General features: G+C 52.0%; 5 protein-coding genes across 5 annotated transcripts; 3 read left to right on the top strand and 2 right to left on the bottom strand.

The window, feature by feature from the left end:
- Positions 1-782: 782 nt before the first annotated feature.
- H6S33_007791 (uncharacterized protein) lies at positions 783-1073 on the top strand (the record flags this gene model as incomplete). The annotated part of the gene is made up of 2 exons (XM_044839143.1): positions 783-815; positions 876-1073. 2 exons carry the CDS (start codon positions 783-785, stop codon positions 1071-1073), a joined length of 231 nt encoding a protein of 76 aa, XP_044688664.1.
- A 1831-nt stretch (positions 1074-2904) lies between these two features.
- H6S33_007790 (uncharacterized protein) lies at positions 2905-5977 on the top strand (the record flags this gene model as incomplete). Its single annotated transcript, XM_044839142.1, has 4 exons — positions 2905-2925; positions 2984-5100; positions 5167-5740; positions 5804-5977. 4 exons carry the CDS (start codon positions 2905-2907, stop codon positions 5975-5977), a joined length of 2886 nt encoding a protein of 961 aa, XP_044688663.1.
- A 2963-nt stretch (positions 5978-8940) lies between these two features.
- Positions 8941-9639, bottom strand: H6S33_007789 (uncharacterized protein; the record flags this gene model as incomplete). Its single annotated transcript, XM_044839141.1, has 1 exon — positions 8941-9639. The coding sequence occupies one exon, from the start codon at positions 9637-9639 to the stop codon at positions 8941-8943; it is 699 nt and encodes a 232-aa protein (XP_044688662.1).
- A 1862-nt stretch (positions 9640-11501) lies between these two features.
- H6S33_007788 (uncharacterized protein) lies at positions 11502-13457 on the top strand (the record flags this gene model as incomplete). The annotated part of the gene is made up of 3 exons (XM_044839140.1): positions 11502-11581; positions 11645-13330; positions 13415-13457. The coding sequence occupies 3 exons, from the start codon at positions 11502-11504 to the stop codon at positions 13455-13457; spliced, it is 1809 nt and encodes a 602-aa protein (XP_044688661.1).
- A 766-nt stretch (positions 13458-14223) lies between these two features.
- H6S33_007787 (uncharacterized protein) lies at positions 14224-17395 on the bottom strand (the record flags this gene model as incomplete). The annotated part of the gene is made up of 7 exons (XM_044839139.1): positions 14224-14295; positions 14365-15949; positions 16000-16239; positions 16299-16495; positions 16592-17085; positions 17124-17262; positions 17387-17395. The coding sequence occupies 7 exons, from the start codon at positions 17393-17395 to the stop codon at positions 14224-14226; spliced, it is 2736 nt and encodes a 911-aa protein (XP_044688660.1).
- Between the last annotated feature and the right edge of the window lie 688 nt (positions 17396-18083).

Here is an 18083-nt window from a genome sequence, read left to right as displayed (position 1 = left end):
TCTCAGTTTGATTGATCCGTGATAATTTATGATATAGTTTTGCCAGGGGGGTGAAGGCAAAGGATTTCCAGAGGAAGTAGGTGTTCATTCCCCAAACCCCAACGAAAGACCGGAAACTAATGCTGGTTTTGAATCAGGTTGAAACTTCACTCCATGGCAATATAATACTCAGTCTAGACGAACGATCAACTCAATCAAGAACTCTGAGTGTCAGACCATCACCTTATAGTATGCAAGTATTTGTGGTACGGCACAAAGGCAAAGAGAGACCTGTCATCGACATGCGAATGCTGAATGAGCTCGTACCTGGAGATGCCTATTCATTACCTAGCCAAGAGGACATACTCGCCAATATCAGCGGCATGAAATTCATCAGCGCGCTTGACATTACGTCAGCCTTCTACCAGCGCATGATCCATCCCGACGACAGGTACCGTACTGGAGTTGGGGTGTATCATCTGCTATACTCTCTTCTAGGGCGACTGTACTGATCTCGAGGATATGGATGCGAAATTATAGTTTTGCGTCACCGAATGAATAGGTTCTGTGCAGCGAACCTCAAATTTGCAGATCTCCCAAGATATACATAGATTTTGGCCTCGCTTTACTCTACTTGGGGAGGATATGAGTTGTTGTAAAGTTGATTACGAACGTGTAATCGGCGACGTCATGGAGTGATTTCTGCCATACTGGGTGATACCAATGGGTCCTATGGTTGGCCGGGGTATACTGGCGTAGAGTTGTATCCCAGCCTAGAATTCCTGGACAAAGGTGGATTCAATATGGTATGGCTTCTGACCATAAATGGGGCGGACGTAAGTATAGAGCTTTATATATACATTTAATGTTGGATAAGCTAACCTCCTCCTCCACAGGCCCAGCCAAGACACATGGTTTTTCGTGTCCCGATAGACAGGCCAAGTGAATGCCCGGGAATCAAGGTTAGTCCTGTGAATGAGGTTGCTACCCTCGTGTATATTCGCAAGAATGTACCGAGTATTCCGGTTCCACAGGTGTATGCCTTTGATGGCGGCGACACGCTGATTGGGGTTCCGTTTTTCGCGATGGTGTGAGGCCACGATGTCATCATAGTAGAATAATAAGGGAAGGCTTCTCCATCCCCTCTAGAGAATCATCAATAGAAGTAACCATCAAGTCACCTACTACGTGTCACTTCAGATGGAGTACGTGCTTTCGGTGTTATAATAGGAAAAGTGAAATAACGACAAGACAGCTTGCTGTAGCGTTGTATTATTAGGTTCAAAATTTAGAGCACTTGTTTATAACTACAAATTAAGGCGTCAATATAAGGATTTTTTTTTTCCCCACAAAAGTTAATTGAAACGCATATATCTTCAAAGTCAATTATGTGTTTGACAAAAGGACGTTTCATCGATACTAACTGATTAGATTAGAAAACGCGTATGTATGAGTTGTTAGATACAATTCTTGGAAGAGAATGATTATAAGCTTAAACCTTGTGCCACTTTTTCACTCCTTCATGCCGGTAGAAAATGCATACTAGTTACGGGAAATTCCGCTGAGCCTCATTGATACCGGTGACGTCAGAGGATAGGTGAGCGAAGATTGATCGTTGGGGATAGGATGAAGCTTTTGTTCCTACATGGTACTTTTGCCCTAGGTTGCTGTTTTATGGTTGATCGTCGAGGAGGTTGAGCGCTAAGTTCGCCAATGAACGAACCGGGCATCTGGTAAACATAAATAGTAAAACAGTCATACTACATTTAGGTAGGACATGCAGTAGAATGTATCGGTAAATAGGCGCGGGCAAGAAGAAGAAGTTGTTAACAGTAGAAAATTTCGAATCATCGTAATTTGGAACGGGCACGTTTGCTCTGTCCTGGACAGTGCGAGTCCATGAGTCGAGTCTAACTACATGTACTAAACAGCGCAGCGCACCGCACGGATAGACTAATGTAGGGCATGAAAGCTACCGCAGTAGAGTACCTGAGCTAGTAACGGTAACCCGAAAAAAAAAAAAAAGGCGCCCCCAAAGCGTACGCCTTGACATATTTCCAGAACATGCCATGCCCCTCCCTCCTTACTCTAAACCAGGGTTTCTCTCCATCCTGTGAATCCTTGAGTTTTAGCTGATGATGCTGATGATGCTGGTTGTGGAGAGGAGAAGAAGAAAATTCAAAAGCTGTGGTTGTTGACACGTGCTCTGCCTAAAAGTACTGTATCCACATCCACAACTTCCCACTTTAGAAAAACCCACTTCGATCTGTTCTGAAAGAGTCCAGAGAACCCGTGATTCCAGCCTTGTTTAGGCTTAGTGAGGTACCCACCTCGAGGGTGCTTTGTTTACACACGTCTCCCCACTGCTGTTCCTGTGTTTACACTTGCACCATCTCCGTACTCTGCTCTACGTACGTCGGCTGCCCGCCTGTGACTTTAAAAAAGTGATATACTGTTCTGAAGCCTGTCTGCCTGTCTGCCTGTCTCCCCCGCCCCCGCGACCTCTCTTGACTTGAATCTACCACTCGATCAGGACAACGACAACGCCCAACTGAATCTCTGAAACTTGAACCCTTCCCCTCGATCCCCTCCACCCCCTCCATTGTATTCTTAGAAACCTGCCCTACCTATCAAAAGTACCTACATAACAGGGGAGAGTTCTTATTGCTGGAGCTTAAGTTCATCTCTTCTTCACCGCCCACGTAACTACAAAAGATATATCTTTATATCCTTCCTCTCTTCATTTCACCTCTCGCCCGTCCAGTCAATCACACCCAACCCAACCCAACCCACACCCCCGCGCCTGCTTGTCCGTTCGCTGCTGCTGCTGTCCCCCGCTCCATCCTTCTCCGGACTGCGCTTCTACCTTTCGCCTTCCCGCTTTGCCACAAAGTGGTTCACACACACACCACTCGCACGCCCATAATGGATCACTCCGAGAGAAGTGTAGGCCGTGCCGTCGTTTCTCTGTGCCCCACCAATCAGGAGCTGACCCCTCACATAGTTCATGTACCAGCCCTCCTCATCTCTTCCCCGACCAGGCAGTAGTAGGATCCCCCCGCCAACGCCCTCGACAAAAGTCTTATATGAAATGCCGCCTCCAAATACCACTACACGGCTACCGTCCTACAACACAACCCACAACACAACAACAAACCACAACAACCCTCCTGCTACAATCAACAACGCCTTCTCTACGGGAATCCCTAACTCTACTTTCACTAACACTTCTGCAATCCGCCAGCCCAATAGCCGTAGTAATAGTATCTCCAGCATGAACAACGACTCTGCAATGATGCCTCCACCCTCCCAAGCCGTCACAGCATCCCTCAAACAAAAATCTTCAAGTCGGTCTCCTACCTCATCCTCATCCTCCTCCACATCCTCCTCCTCCCGGGACAACAGCGTTGCTCCCACCTCCCCCAGTTCAATCCCCGTTTTCAATAATAATAATAATAATAATAATCCTAATAAGCGAGATCTCTCATGGAAAAGTACTAAAAGGAAGGTAACCACAGTCTCAGGATCCGGCGGTTTTGGCCAGAAACGCACCACCCTCACGGACCGCGCCGGGCAGCCCGCCAGCGCAAAATTTTCCTCCGGCACCACCCGCGCTGCGGGCGGCAGCAGCACGGCATCCCATGGACGGAGCGCGAGCGGCCAGATGGGGAGGTCAACCTCGTCGTCGGGCTTCTCAAAGAGCGTCGGCAGCAGGCCCAATTCGTCGCTCGGAATACGAGGGGGGGTGCCCGCCCCCGCTCCCAGGACTGGAATTACGGCCCCCGGACCAAGGCCGACAAGTTCGTTGAGTGATCGTCCGGAGAGCGGCGGCAGCGGCGGGATTGATCCCACTGCTGCTATACCGAGGCGGAAGGGTAAGAAGCATAGGGCACCCCCTTCGTTTTCTCCTAGGTTTCAATGCGTTGACAATAGCAACTTTCTAGCATGGGACCTAAAGGGAAGACTCGAGGACACCGAGAGTGCGATCGAGATGATGAGGAGCATGATGATGCAGGAACGTACAGAGTCAAACAATATTAAGGAGCAACTTGAGGATCACAAGTTGAAAGGTAAAGCCAACCCCCCTGTGGGCGATGTGGAAAGTTCTGTATCCTCACACAGCGACTTTTTAGCCTACCAACTCGAGACGATGCGGGTAACCCTCGAAACGAAGAACACGCAGATGCAGCTCGAACTCGAAAACACCATGAAGAAGGCCTCGGAGCTCGAGAGACTCCTCGACGACGAGCGAAGAGACCGCCGGCAGGAACGGGACGATGCAACAAGGAGACTACGCGATGAAACTGACGACATTCGACGAAAGTTACGTGACGAGGTCGAAGCGCTAATCAAATCAAACAGGGAGGCAATGGAGAATTTGGAGCGAAGGGCTCGAATGGAAATTGAGGATGAGCGCGCTGCAAGGCAGAGGGAGGTGCAGGAGATCTCGACAAGGGCAGCAATGGAAAGGCAGAAGCTGGAAATGGAAATGGGCGGGAGCGCACGGGAAATCCGGGGACTAAAGGCAGAGCTTGAGGCAACAATCACCGAGCTTGAGAGGGAAAAGGCCATGACGGCCAATTTGAAGTCCACTCTGTCAGAGTCGTCTTCAACCACGCTCCAGCTGGAATCATCGGCACGTGCTCTTCGGACCCGGATTGAAATGCTTGAGAGCGCTGGACAGTCGCAGGCCCAGAGTTTTGCGGAATTGGAACAGAGGCTTAGACAGGCCCTAGAGGAGACCGCGATAGCGAAGGAGAAGCTTAGGGCTGAGGAAACTTTGCGGAGAAAGCTGCACAACCAGGTTCAGGAGCTCAAGGGAAACATCAGGGTGTTCTGCCGTGTGCGACCAACGCTCCCAGCAGAGGCTGGCGGTGGTGCCGAAATGCAGTTCCCGGACACGGATAAGGAGGGCAAAGAGATCCAGATCATCGGTGCAGCGGAGAAGAGCGCTCTGGGAAACGTTGTTACAAAGGCGTATCCATTCTCTTTCGACAAAGTATTTGGACCCACTGCACAGAACCCCGAGGTTTTTGAGGAAATTTCACAGTTGGTACAGAGTGCTTTGGATGGATATAATGTGTGCATTTTCTGTTATGGTCAAACTGGTTCCGGAAAGACGTGAGTAACTCCTACCCCCCCTTCCGGATGGCTCTTTTTGGGTCAAATATGCTTACATACATGCAGATATACCATGTCCTCTTCGGACGGTATGATCCCCAAAGCAGTTCACCAGATCTACGAAACCGCCAAGCAGCTCGAGGAAAAGGGTTGGACGTACACCATGGAGGGTCAATTTGTGGAAGTTTACAATGAGAACATCAACGATCTTCTCGGACAGGCCGACGACTTCGACAAAAAGAAGCACGAAATCCGGCACGACCCGAAGGAGTGCAAGACGACCATCACAGATATCAATACCGTAGTGTTGGACAACCCGGCCAAAGTGGAGCAGATTCTCAACCGCGCTTCAAAGACCCGGTCAGTGGCAGCAACCCAGGCGAACGAGCGTTCCTCGCGATCACACAGCGTGTTCATTCTGAAGCTCCGGGGCGTCAACTCGGTCACGGGTGAGAGAAGTGAGGGAACATTGAACTTGGTAGATCTGGCCGGAAGTGAAAGGCTGGCACACAGTCAGGCCACCGGTGACAGGCTGAAGGAGACACAGAGCATCAACAAGAGTCTGAGTTGTCTCGGCGATGTCATTGCAGCGCTCGGGAATGGAAAGGAAGGAGCCCATATTCCATACAGGAACTCCAAGGTAGGGTTTGCCCCGGAAGTAAATTGTTCTATTGGAGAGCGGCTTACTGACATATAAATACAGCTTACATACTTGCTCCAATACTCGCTTGGCGGCAACAGCAAATGTCTCATGTTCGTGATGGTTTCGCCAATGCAGGCCCATTTGGCAGAGACCCTTACGTCCCTCAAGTTTGCAACAAAGGTCAACAACACTTCCATCGGCACCGCAAAGAAGCAGTCGAAGGTGTCGGTATAGATGTAGACAGACAGCTAGCTCCTGCAGCGCCGGAAGAGAATCAGGAAAGTTGTATAGCAGCTGCTGGGCGTTTTTTTTTATTTTTGTCCACTTTCTGTTTGGGTTAGTAGCCGTGACAGTAATAACATCAAAAACCATCAACGGGGGGTTTTAGAACAATACAGGCTACACTTTAAATGGCGAAAAGCAAAAAAGACAAGGGATGGGGGACTTTTGTGGTGCTTGGGTGTTCATGTTGCGGTATGCTTTCATAAATGGAGTTAATAATTCCTTAGCATCTATCAAACGGTGAAGGGGGAACGGGGAACGAGGAAGAGAAAGAAGGAAAAGATCGGGAACGAACACTAGTTAGAGGGCCGGTCATCATAGGTTTTTAAATTAAAGGAATGCATGTAGGGGGGAACTGGCTATAGGGTTGTTTATAGGGGTTATCCGGATTATGTTTTTCTGTTTTTCTCTTTCTTTTTTTCTTTTTTCCTTTTTTCCTTTTTTTTTTTTTTTGACAAAACCACCTGCTTTTTTGGTTAGTCTTATTATTAGTTTTTCCTTTATTCTCGCTTTTCTCTTTTCTTTCGGTACGGTCTGGTCTGGTGTAGGGTATTGTAAGTTTCTAGTTCAAACTCCGGGGGTGCACCGGGGAGTTCCAGCTAACATTTCATAGCGGAGCGGAGATTCTCCTGCCCCCCGTAGTAGTATGTGTTGTCCGGTAGTTAATGCATCTTCCTCATGTTCATCTCTTCATCTATTTTATCTTTTTACCTCCTGTCCTATCATATCTTTTTTATTTTTCATTTTTCCTAGGGGGTCTCGCTTTCTTTTACCTGTAATGTCTGTGATAAAGGAGTCTCTGCTTTGAACCTGGAGACTGTGGGAAAATTTGTCTGGCGCCTGAAAATGTGATGTGTTGAGGCCATGGGAGGGGGGAGGCTGTGTTTTATAGATGGTGGATGGGGAAGTGGCAATAGATATTGATTTGTTTGGAGATAGTCATGAGTGTTCTATAGTTAGTCGATTGAACAGAACATGACGGCGATTAACGAACGAGCGGTGCTGGTGGTTTATGCCGGACCGCCAATTCGCTGGCGTGGTATTAACTACTGGCGGTCGCTGGGGTATGTTAACTGCCCTCAGTGATTGCCCAGCAGACCGGTAGCCATCTAGTTTTCGATCCAATTGTGGGTATGCTTGCGTCCCATGAAGGAAGACGCCTTTGGGCTTATGTTTTTTCACAGCCGTGGCTCCTTGAGTCCGTCCAGCTTTACCCATAGTTCGGTGTTAGCCCCAACTCAGCCCTATTCAACACGAACTTAAGCGCCAACATCTAGAGCTGCTCTTCTATCCAGCGCTGAGACAGGTTTGGAGCTTGCATGTATGTGGCAAACAAAGATCTCAAGTCTTTTCCGGGCATAGTTAGATCCCCGCCCACTGTGTCAAGGGGCAATGATATTTTCGCATGTTTTTCTCCAACGGGTGGATTTTAGTTTATCCTTGGTTGTTTTTGTTTACCGCTATTTCTCATATAGTAGCGGTTGAAGTGCGGTGTTCATGGCGGGTTTCTTGGGTTGTGGGGTTTAGGGTCGTCCGTCCGTTGGGTGGCCGCTGCACTTGCGACGGCAGACTGGTCTGGTCTATATTTTCCATCTCCCGGCCATCAGGAGGTTCTACTATAGATTCTATACACCAATCTCCCAGCGGATCGATAGCGATGGTGTTATAGATTCCTGTAGCCTTAATCCTCCGACCGACCGACCGACCGACCCAGCCCGATCCATGGATCAAGCTGGACCACAAGGGAGTGTGGAATCCATGTGGTTCAGGTTGGGGGGGGGGGACAGGGTGGAACCTACCAAGGTTTTTCGGACAAAAGTTGAGTTTTTTTTCCTATATAAAAAATTGCAAAGATTAGTTTCAGAGGTTCAGACTTTATGAGAGATTGTGGTCCAGCTTGATCCATGGATCAAGCTGGACCACCTAGGCTTGGCATTGGCATAGAGGGTGCTTACTACAGAGAGCACCAGATATCAAAAGACATCAAGCCGGGGCCACTATGAAGAGAATATATCTCTGTAACGGCTTCCTAAGTAGGGCCGAAACGATAGAACATGCCCGCTAAGATATCCGCGACGTTGTCAATTGGTAGCGATTATACGCCATCTGTCAGTGGGTGGAAGAGAGTTGGGGGAGAGGAGTGGATGGAAGGTGGGGGATAAGAGAGAGAGAGAGAGAGAGGTGGGGAAGATATAGTGGGGGAGAGGATGGGAGTGACGTTTACAGGGACTAGGCGTGGATGGTGCGCTGGGGTAAAGGTAACCACATTGGCCGTATGCGTCATGGATTATCACTCGATAAGCACCCACCGCGTACAGCCATTCTAGCTGGTCGATCCTAGTCCTGATAGCTAGCCCATATCGTTATCCAACCTTCGACGTGATGGACGACCAACAGGAAGGCCACTCTGTTTATCTGCAGAGTTCGCTCCATTAGCTCACTAATCATGCTGTCTCGGCAAAAGACCGCGTGGAAGAAAAGTCATGATTGGTGGCATACCTTTACTGAATAAAAAACCATCCTTTGACACCCGATGAGGATGTACCCTCTCCTCTTCTTCCTCTCCCTCTCCATCGGGCATAGATTGAGGTCCGCTCAAGCAAAACCAAGAGGACAACACATTTTACCGTAAATATAGATACTTAGAGGTGATCTGGAAAGAAACTAAAAAAAACACGAAGGAAAGGGCTAAAGGCTACATGTAAACCCCCACTTATAGTTAAGTTTCTATAAGGAGAAAAAAGTACTGGCACCATCCGTCAGTCTTCTAGCTTAAAGGGTTCTCGAGAGGGGTGAAACGTGTGTTTCCTCGTTTTTACGCACTGCTGGAGATGGGGCCTTGTCCTGCGAAAGTACAGTCTTGGGGCATTCGATTTGGCGTGGGTTCTAAGTACATTCTAAACATTCCGTTACATTTATTTCCTTACCGCCAATAATAGCCAACAGAGCCCGCAGCAATACACTCCAAATCCCACCATAGCCGCGAAAGTAGCATCCATCCATGGCCACCCACGCACCCACCTCACCACCCCGCCGGCCAAAATCAGGTCTTGGATCCCCTCCAGACCCTCCTCTCCGTCGGCCAAAATCCAGGCTTGGCACAAATTCCCACCACTATATAAGCACCCCTCTTCCCCCACTTCTTCGTTTCTCCCCAGGGAAGCGGCTCCCTCTGGCCTTGAGTGGCCAGTAGGAGCCCCTGTCTCCTCGCCCCTCCTGGCCCCCTTGGCCCTTGGCCCCTGGCCCCTGTGGCCCTCTCCCTCCTGGCCCTCTCCCTCCTGGCCCTCCCCCTCCTGGCCCTCCTGGCCCTCCCCCTCCTGGCCCTCCTGGCCCTCCCCCTCCTGGCCCTCCTGGCCCTCCCCCTCCTGGCCCTCCTGGCCCTCCCCCTCCTGGCCCTCCTGGCCCTCCCCCTCCTGGCCCTCCTGGCCCTCCCCCTCCTGGCCCTCCCGGCCCTCCCCCTCCTGGCCCTCCCGGCCCTCCTGGCCCTCCCCCTCCTGGCCCTCCTGGCCCTCCCCCTCCTGGCCCTCCCCCTCCTGGCCCTCCTGGCCCTCCCCCCCTCCCTCCTGTTCCTGGCCTTCGCCAGGAACAGGAGGGTAAATCTCCATAAGCTGCATGTCTCCCCACGGGGAACATGCAGCGCCGCCCCCTCCCGGTCCCGCTGGGTGCTGCCGCACCAGCGGACCAGGAGGGGCGCGGGTCACGTTGGCCTCTCTCGGTCCCTTAGGGGGTCGGGAGGGGCCTTTTTTGCGTTCGGTTGGTTGGCCTCTCTCGGTCCCTGCGGGGGGTCGGGAGGGGCCTATTTTACGTTCGGTTGGTTGGCCTCTCTCGGTCCCTTAGGGGGTCGGGAGGGGCCTATTTTACGTTCGGTTCGGCCCCTCCTGTTCCTCCGGGAATGGGAGGGGCCTAAATTACGTTAGGAGCACTCTCCCCGCCTCGGCCCCTCTTGGTCCTTCGGGATCAGGAGGGGCCGAGTTACGTTAAGTTCGGCCCTCGGGGAAGAGAGGGTCTCACTCAATCTCTGGGCGCTGTCCGAGGGGTTGAATGAGACTTCCCTTCTCTTCTCTTTGTGCTCTCCGGATGCGTGAGGCGCCACTAATGCGGCTTGTACGACGGTGGCCGGCATGCCGAGGACTAGCGGCAGTGACGTACGGAGGTGTAGAAGACAGCCATGATGATGGTCTTGTCTGGGGGCCCGCTAGTAAAGTTCAGTCTAGAAAGGCCGTAGTGCTGGTTCGCCGGCAAGAGCTGGGCTGATCCGGAGATTGTCGAGGGTGCCCTTGGGACCAGTACCAAGACCCTGGGCTTTGTCGTCTTTCCGCCCGCGGGCGTCGGTCCAGGTGACCATGTCCTTGGAGACTTACCTGAATCATGGGATATCACTCGTACCGACTTCCGGGCTTGGGAGGTCGTGGCGCCTGTAGTATTGGGCTGGGGTTGTGGGCGGCGCGTTAGGTTGGGATGGGATGCGTATATCTTGGTCTGGGGGTTAAGTATTTCGTGATTTCTTGGTCGTGATATCTTGGCTGTGGCGGGGGGTGGCATCCGGTCTTGCTCGGGCTGGGGAACTTACCCCTAACCCTGGTTAGTACTTGTCGTGATAGAAGAGGCTAGACTGTAGTTATAGGACTACCGCATGTTGTCTTTATGATAGGTGGCTTGGGTTGTAGTGTGGTTGTTAGTCCCGAGAACGTTACTCCCCCTCTTCTTCTCATCATCATCATCATCATCACCATCACCATCATCACCATCATCACCATCACTGATACAAGTCTTATTCGCTACACATCTTCTCGCATAAGCTATTACCTAAGCTATCAGTCAATATCAGTATCGCTGCCAGATAGAATCTCCAGCAAAAGACAATTGTAAGTTGTCGATTTCGAGTAGTCAGTGCACCGCCCCTGACGGCCTCGATCCCCAGTTCGTGAGGCTAGGTACACCGAGTGACCATCCATGACTCACCCGCAAAGACCCAGCAGAGAGGCTCACGGCTCTTCGTTCTCTACCGACACAGCCCCTTCAGAGATTTCCTTCTCCCACCTTGAACCTTAGAAGTCTCCCTACAGCGGACACCTCTCGACCCCGATCCAGGCCCTGTCACTTATGAATCCTCGTTTAGCGGGCCGGCGCATCACGTGAGCGGCTACCGCCCAATCAGGGCGAGAGGTTTCTAAGCGTCAAGCCTCTTTCTCTCCACCACCTCAAAACTCCGTGAGAAACTAATTTTCGTTCCCCACCGCACCTGCACCCCACCTCCCCCCTCTGGTCAACAGTCTGCAATTGGGTACCTCCCACCTACCACAGTTGCGATCCAGGGTATAAAGCAGTGCAGGAACTGTTCTGAAAGGAACAAAGGAAGGTACGCACCTCACAGGCTTTTCCTTTTTTTTTTTCTTCTTCAGACGAAAGGAAAGGAAACGGAGAGAAAAAATTGGAACAAAGAGCTCACCACCAGCAGTAGGAAACCGCCATCACGATGCTCTCCCGCCTCCGTCTGAGACCCTCGAGTCTCCCCTCGGCCCTCACAAAGCGCAATGGCCCGCTCAAGTCTGCCCTGTAAGCCCTCTCCACCCCCGCCCCGCCCGCACAACCCACCCACTGACAGAACCCCCGCACCAGGCGCCCCCTCTCCGCCACCGCCATCCCTCGCAGCTCCGACTCGTCCCTCAACCGCACCTCCGCGACCATCACACAGCCAAAGTCGCAGGGCGCCTCGCAGGCCATGCTCTACGCCACCGGCCTGACAGAGACCGACATGTCCAAGGCGCAAGTCGGGATCTCGTCCGTCTGGTACTCGGGCAACCCCTGCAACATGCACCTCCTGGACCTCAACAACCGCGTGCGTGACGGCGTGCGCGCCGCCGGCCTCGTCGGCTACCAGTTCAACACCGTCGGCGTCAGCGACGGCATCAGCATGGGCACCAGCGGCATGCGCTACTCGCTGCAGTCGCGCGACCTCATCGCCGACTCCATCGAGACCGTCATGGGCGGGCAGTGGTACGACGCCAACATCTCCATCCCCGGCTGCGACAAGAACATGCCCGGCGTGATCATGGCCATGGGCCGTGTCAACCGCCCGTCGCTCATGGTCTACGGCGGCACCATCCAGCCCGGAAGGTCAAAGTGCATGGGCAACGCCGAGATCGACATCGTCAACGCCTTCCAGTCGTACGGCCAGTTCATCACCGGCGAGATCAACGAGGAGACCCGCTTCGACATCATCCGCCACGCGTGCCCCGGGTCCGGCGCATGCGGCGGCATGTACACCGCCAACACCATGGCCACGGCCATCGAGTCCATGGGCATGACGCTCCCGGGTTCCTCCTCCAACCCCGCCGAGTCGCCCGCAAAGGCGCAGGAGTGCCTCGAGGCCGGCCTCGCCATCAAGAACCTGCTCGAGAAGGACATCAAGCCGCGCGACATCCTCACCCGCGCCGCCTTCGAGAACGCCATGGTGGTCGTCAACATCACCGGCGGGTCCACTAACGCCGTCCTGCACCTCATCGCCATCGCCCACTCCGTCGACGTCAAGCTCACAATCGACGACTTCCAGTCCGTGTCGGACCGCATCCCCCTCCTCGCCGACCTCAAGCCCTCGGGCAAGTACGTCATGGCCGACATCCACACCATCGGCGGCACCCCCGCCCTGCTCAAATACCTGCTTTCGCAGGGCCTCATCGACGGCTCCATCATGACCGTCACCGGCCAGACCATGGCCGAGAACCTCGCAAAGGTCCCCGGCTTCCCCGCCGACCAAAAGATCATCCGCCCGCTCTCCAACCCCATCAAGCCCACGGGCCACATCCAGATCCTCCGCGGCTCCCTCGCCCCCGGCGGCTCCGTCGGCAAGATCACCGGCAAGGAGGGCCTCCGCTTCGAAGGCAAGGCAAAGGTCTACGACTGCGAAGACGACTTCATCACAGCGCTCGAGCAGGGCGCCATCAAGAAGGGCGAGAAGACCGTCGTCGTGATCCGCTACGAGGGCCCCAAGGGCGCGCCAGGGATGGTGGAGATGCTGAAGCCCTCGTCGGCCATCATGGGCGCTGGTCTGGGCCAGGACGTGGCGCTCATCACCGACGGCCGCTTCTCGGGCGGGTCGCACGGGTTCCTGATTGGCCATATTGTGCCGGAGGCGCAGGAGGGCGGGCCGATTGGGCTGGTGAGGGATGGCGACACGATTGTCATTGATGCGGTCGACAGGAAGCTGGATCTGTTGGTGGGTGAGGAGGTGCTGGTCGAGAGGAGGAAGGAGTTTGTGCCGAAGCCGTTGAAGTATACGAAGGGGACTTTGTACAAGTATACTAAGTAAGACCTCCCCCCCCCCCCCCCCTTCCACCTTCTATCCCTGCTTTAGTATTTCTAGTAGCAGGAGGACTGACAGTTGTGTAGACAAGTCTCGGACGCCAGCCACGGATGCATCACAGACGCTTAGAGCGGTGGTTCAGTTTGTAGTTAGATCGGTAGATGACTATCAATGATAGTTCTGCATGTCCTGCCATCCCATCCCAACCAGCTAGGGCTAGGGGCGGGGGTGTTTCTCTGTTTCCTTTGTCGTCGTCGTCGTTCACAAAAGCAGTTTTTGGGAGTATGTACCATATTTTGTACGGGGAATAAAATAAATATATAAAAAAGAGTAAATACAATACAAAGCATCTATCTATCCGGCCAGTCAGTACTACATGTAGTATTTCTTGTGTAAAGAGCCCTAACCTTCACACAGTTACACACTCAATATCAGCAAAGCTTCCTCTACCACTTGTCAAGACAACACCAGTATAATCAACTTTTTGTTTCCAACCTAGTTACTATGCAATAACGAAAATCGACAGACAGCCAAATATAGCAGCAGCAGCATACGCAAAACGTAGTTAAAAAAAAAAAAGTGACCATAAAAAACACCCCCCCCCCCCCCCCGGCCCCAAATGTTCCCTACGCCCTTTAATTCCAATATAAATTCCTGAATCTGCTGTGCTAGCTGAGGCCCCCACATCCAACCCCCCGCGGGCCTCTTCCTCCTCCCAACCTTCCGCAAAAACAAGGATATATCGCAAAGAAACATAAAATAAAAAACGAGAGTTTGACTGACAAGAAGGAGCCAATGGGACGGACATGGAGAACAATATCGTTGGCAGCTAGTAGGAAAAACAAGAAGGAAAAAGAAGGAAAAGAACCACCCGTATGAAACCGCCCCCCTTCCGCTATGCAAACTTCAGATCCCCAAACAACGACGCCCTCACCTGCACGAGCGCCGCCAACTCCAGCACAAACTCCTACACCACCCACGTATTAGCCCCGCACCAACCACCAACCCACACATCACAGAAAGGGGAAAGAAATACCTGAAGAATCATAATATTAGTCAACAAATGGCTCAGCGTAAAATCCGCCGCCCCCTCCTCAAACGGCGCGGTCCCCGCATCACTCCACACACTCCCCTCCCTACTCTCGCCCTCCGGCGGCGGCGGCAGATGCAGCCCCGCCTGCCCCGGCTGCAGCACCTTAATCCGCCGCATCGTCGTGTCCGTCACGTGCGAGTTAAACGGGCTGCTGGGGCTCCCGCCCGTTATGACTGCCGCGGCGGGCGACAGCGCGCGTACCTGCGAGGGCGTGATTGCCAGCCCCCGCGATGAACGGGAGGGCTGCATTTGCTGGGAGCCGCCCGAGTATTTCCGCTGGCGTCCTGTATTCGACGACGATGGCCGCACGAGGTTGCGGGGCGTGATGGCCTCGAGCTTTGAGTTGCGGACGGGGGAGGACATGGGTGGTGAGACGAGGGGGCTGGAGAGGAGAGCCTCGTTGAGTTCGTCGGTGAACTGGAATGCGCGTTTCCGCTCTGCGAGCTTGTCGTTGAGGTCTGGGATCTCGCGGCGGTATGTTCTGATCTGGCAGACGAGGCCCTGGAGGGCTGCTAGGATGGGGGGCGTGCTGGTGAACCTTGGGGTCCTGTTTGCTTTTTTGAGCTCGATGATGCGTTTGCGCTCTTTGCGCAGGGAGATGTCTTGGTTGGTGGTGGTGTTTTCGCCCATGATTTCGGCGAGCTCGTTTTCGACGTCGTCGAGCTCGTCCCAGGCTTCTTCGCCGTCGGACTCGTCGCTGTTGTCGAATTCGTAGCTGGTGGGGTCGAATAGGAGCCATCCTTCGGGCCGCATCCATGAGCATGTTGCGAGGTCTACAATGACCGCGGTGAGTATCAAGTTTGTCTCGACGGTGTTTGCAAAGAACGTGTTTAGCAGCTCGATTACATTCTTGAGCAGTGGGTCGTTTGGATGAATGGTGTGGGTGTACATTTCATTCAGCTTGGCCCATCGAGGGTTTGCATCATCCTGTACTCCCCGGCTAGGCCCGTTCTTCAGGTTAAGGTGCTTTGCAGAACAAGGGTGAGATTCAAGCAGGACGAGGTTATCCTTGAGATGTTGGCTATAACTCTCTGAAACATCTCTGTCCTCGGATATATCGCCTACAAGGGTAAACAGCAGTTCCATCTCTTTGTTGTGGGCACCAATAGTTCGCATATGTGCTCCCTCGGGATATGGGATAACCTTTAAAAGGGTAGATACTGAATATGGGTGGTGTTTTCTTAATATCGTGGACACCAAACGCAGAGTGGCTGAAACTGTTTGCTGAGATTTGGATTTCAGACTGGTTAATACTAAGTCTACAAGGTTAAACAAGTCTGGAGTTGGTGTGTCATCCATGGCTGCAACTTTGGACAAAAGATCGAGTGATCTTCGACGCCTTTCCATTGACGGTGATTGAATTGACTCGGTCTCGGATTTTGGCTTGTCGGGGAGAGCCATTAGATAGGATAGTATAAGGTGTATGAGATCAGGATGCTCAAGAGTATCGAGAACAACACGGACATATGTTAAGACGGCCACAGACGAGCCACCGTCTATGTCCGAGGACTCGAGAAGAGATGGATATCTACGCAATTCAGCAATTTGAACACAGTTGGGCCGGCAAGATTAACGCACAATAGCTGTTGTAAGAACAGAACTTGAAAGTGGTCGAGAAGAGTCTGCTTAACATCGGCAGACCTGCAATGCTCCAACACATCCTGCCAGAATATCAGATAAGAAAGGAAGGTTTCGAGATGTGTCTGAAATTCTGGTGAATTAGAACTCTCTGCGCCAAAGGTTGGTGGGGCGGAGGAGTAGTCGGAAAGCACAAGAATTGTCGGTGGATCATCTGTGGGATACGTCACGACTAGTTTTCTGGAAACTTTCGTCAACCAGGTTCGCCCAGCAAAATTATGGGTTGCAGAGAGAACAACCTGCTAAGCTGGCTGTAAAGCGCCCCTAGTCCAGAAGCCATCAAAGTTGCAAGATCGCTCTCGACAATCCATTTCTCTAGATCACCAGACGTTGACGCTGCCTCAATGATATAGAGCAGCCCAGTTCTCGCAAAATCACCAACTCTTCCTTCGTGGTGGACATAATCTATCAATAGATAAAAAAGCGGGAAATCATCCTGTGAAAGATGCCTGTTAGACCCAAAACGCCTCCCGTAACCTCAAACCCATTCCCCATTAATGACGTGCTATATATGAAAAAAGTCTTGCCGCACCTTGTTTGTAATACCCGCAAACTTCTGCTGAGGTCCCAAATTTTCAAACTCCCGACCACCTTCCTCGTCTCCTCTCGTGATAAACCAAGCTTGTAGGATTCCCGGGCTCAGCCGAATCTTCGCCGAGATACTGAATAGCAGCTCCACAAACTCGCCCTCAAATATTGTTTCACTATGCTGACTTGTCCTCCTCAGAAACGCAATTAAGCTCTGGGCGAAACTCTCCTGGGCCAAAAAGTCTTCCTCCTCGTTATCAATCAACGTTGCAAAGGCTGTGATGCACTCCCTTATCACTGGCGCAGTACCCGACTGTCCAATTTGTGACAGGAATATGAAAACCTGGTTCTCATAGCAGAAGTTCATACACAGCCTCGCGGACCGTTTTTCCTCCTCGATCAGGAGGTCCGTCAGGCGTTTTACGTAGCCCCGAAGCTGTTCCTGCGAGTTTGGGTCGTTTTCACGCGAGTTGCGCCATGTATGCTGGATCGTGGAAGCTACACGGTCAGCTGGTACCCTTTCTCATGAAAAGTACCAATAGGAACAATTGGATTCCATGCCATTAACGATTGCCAAACTTTCTTGAACTTTGCTAGTCGCTGCTGAGGTGTAGCAGGAAGGGGCTGCTTGCTGGCCACGCTTGAGGAGCCAGATCCTCCGATGAGACGGTTCCACTACAATTGTCAACTGTTAGCTGTACACTACTATGTGGCTAGCTCCAGGATCGTCCTCTTGTACGAAGTGTCTCAGCCCGTGTTATGGGTAAGGAAATCCGTATGAAAAGTAAGGGTTACATACGAAATCCATATTCGAGGTACTCTATGGACACAGTGAAGCTGCTGGTGTACGTGTTTGTGATGCTGGCCATTCCTGTGTTTGGCGTGCGGGCCAAAGCTCGACGTCCTGCCAAGCTTTGTCTCGGCTTAGTAAGGACTCGAAACAGAGCCTCATTGATGTCACGTGAGTAGTTAGATCTATGTAGATTTATCCCGCTCCCAGGGCCACCGGCTACAAGTCGGGTGTCATCCAAGGGCTATGAGATTCGTAGCGACCAGCCGAGTTCGAGAAAGGTTCCGGAATGTTGGGGAAATTAATGATTTGCAGATATTCATTGTGGCGTCGAGTGATATCCGATGATCTGATCGTAATTTCGTTGGTTTCATGTAAATCAGTACGATATGTCTCTCATGGATAGACGTGCTTCTTCCGACAGTGAATCATTTAAGGCCATATGTATGTATTATTCAAGGAGGAACCCAAAAACAGGATTGTAGAATTAATGAATACATGTATCTAGTGTGAATATTGAGAGTGGTGAGATAGAATAGAGAATCGACTGACTGACATATGCTCCTCTAATCCCCGGCATAAGTACTAAGCTGCACAAGGTATTATATAATCGACGCCCATGATAAAGAGGGTTTCTTTTTTCTTTCACAATACGTCACTCGGCGAAACGAATCTTAAGGTTTATCCGAACTTGATGGAAAGGTGA

This window comes from Morchella sextelata (genome assembly GCF_020137385.1).
Source record: "Morchella sextelata strain SCLS chromosome Unknown scls_24, whole genome shotgun sequence".
Lineage (NCBI taxonomy): Eukaryota > Fungi > Ascomycota > Pezizomycetes > Pezizales > Morchellaceae > Morchella > Morchella sextelata.
This window is presented reverse-complemented; position numbering and strand designations above follow the sequence as displayed.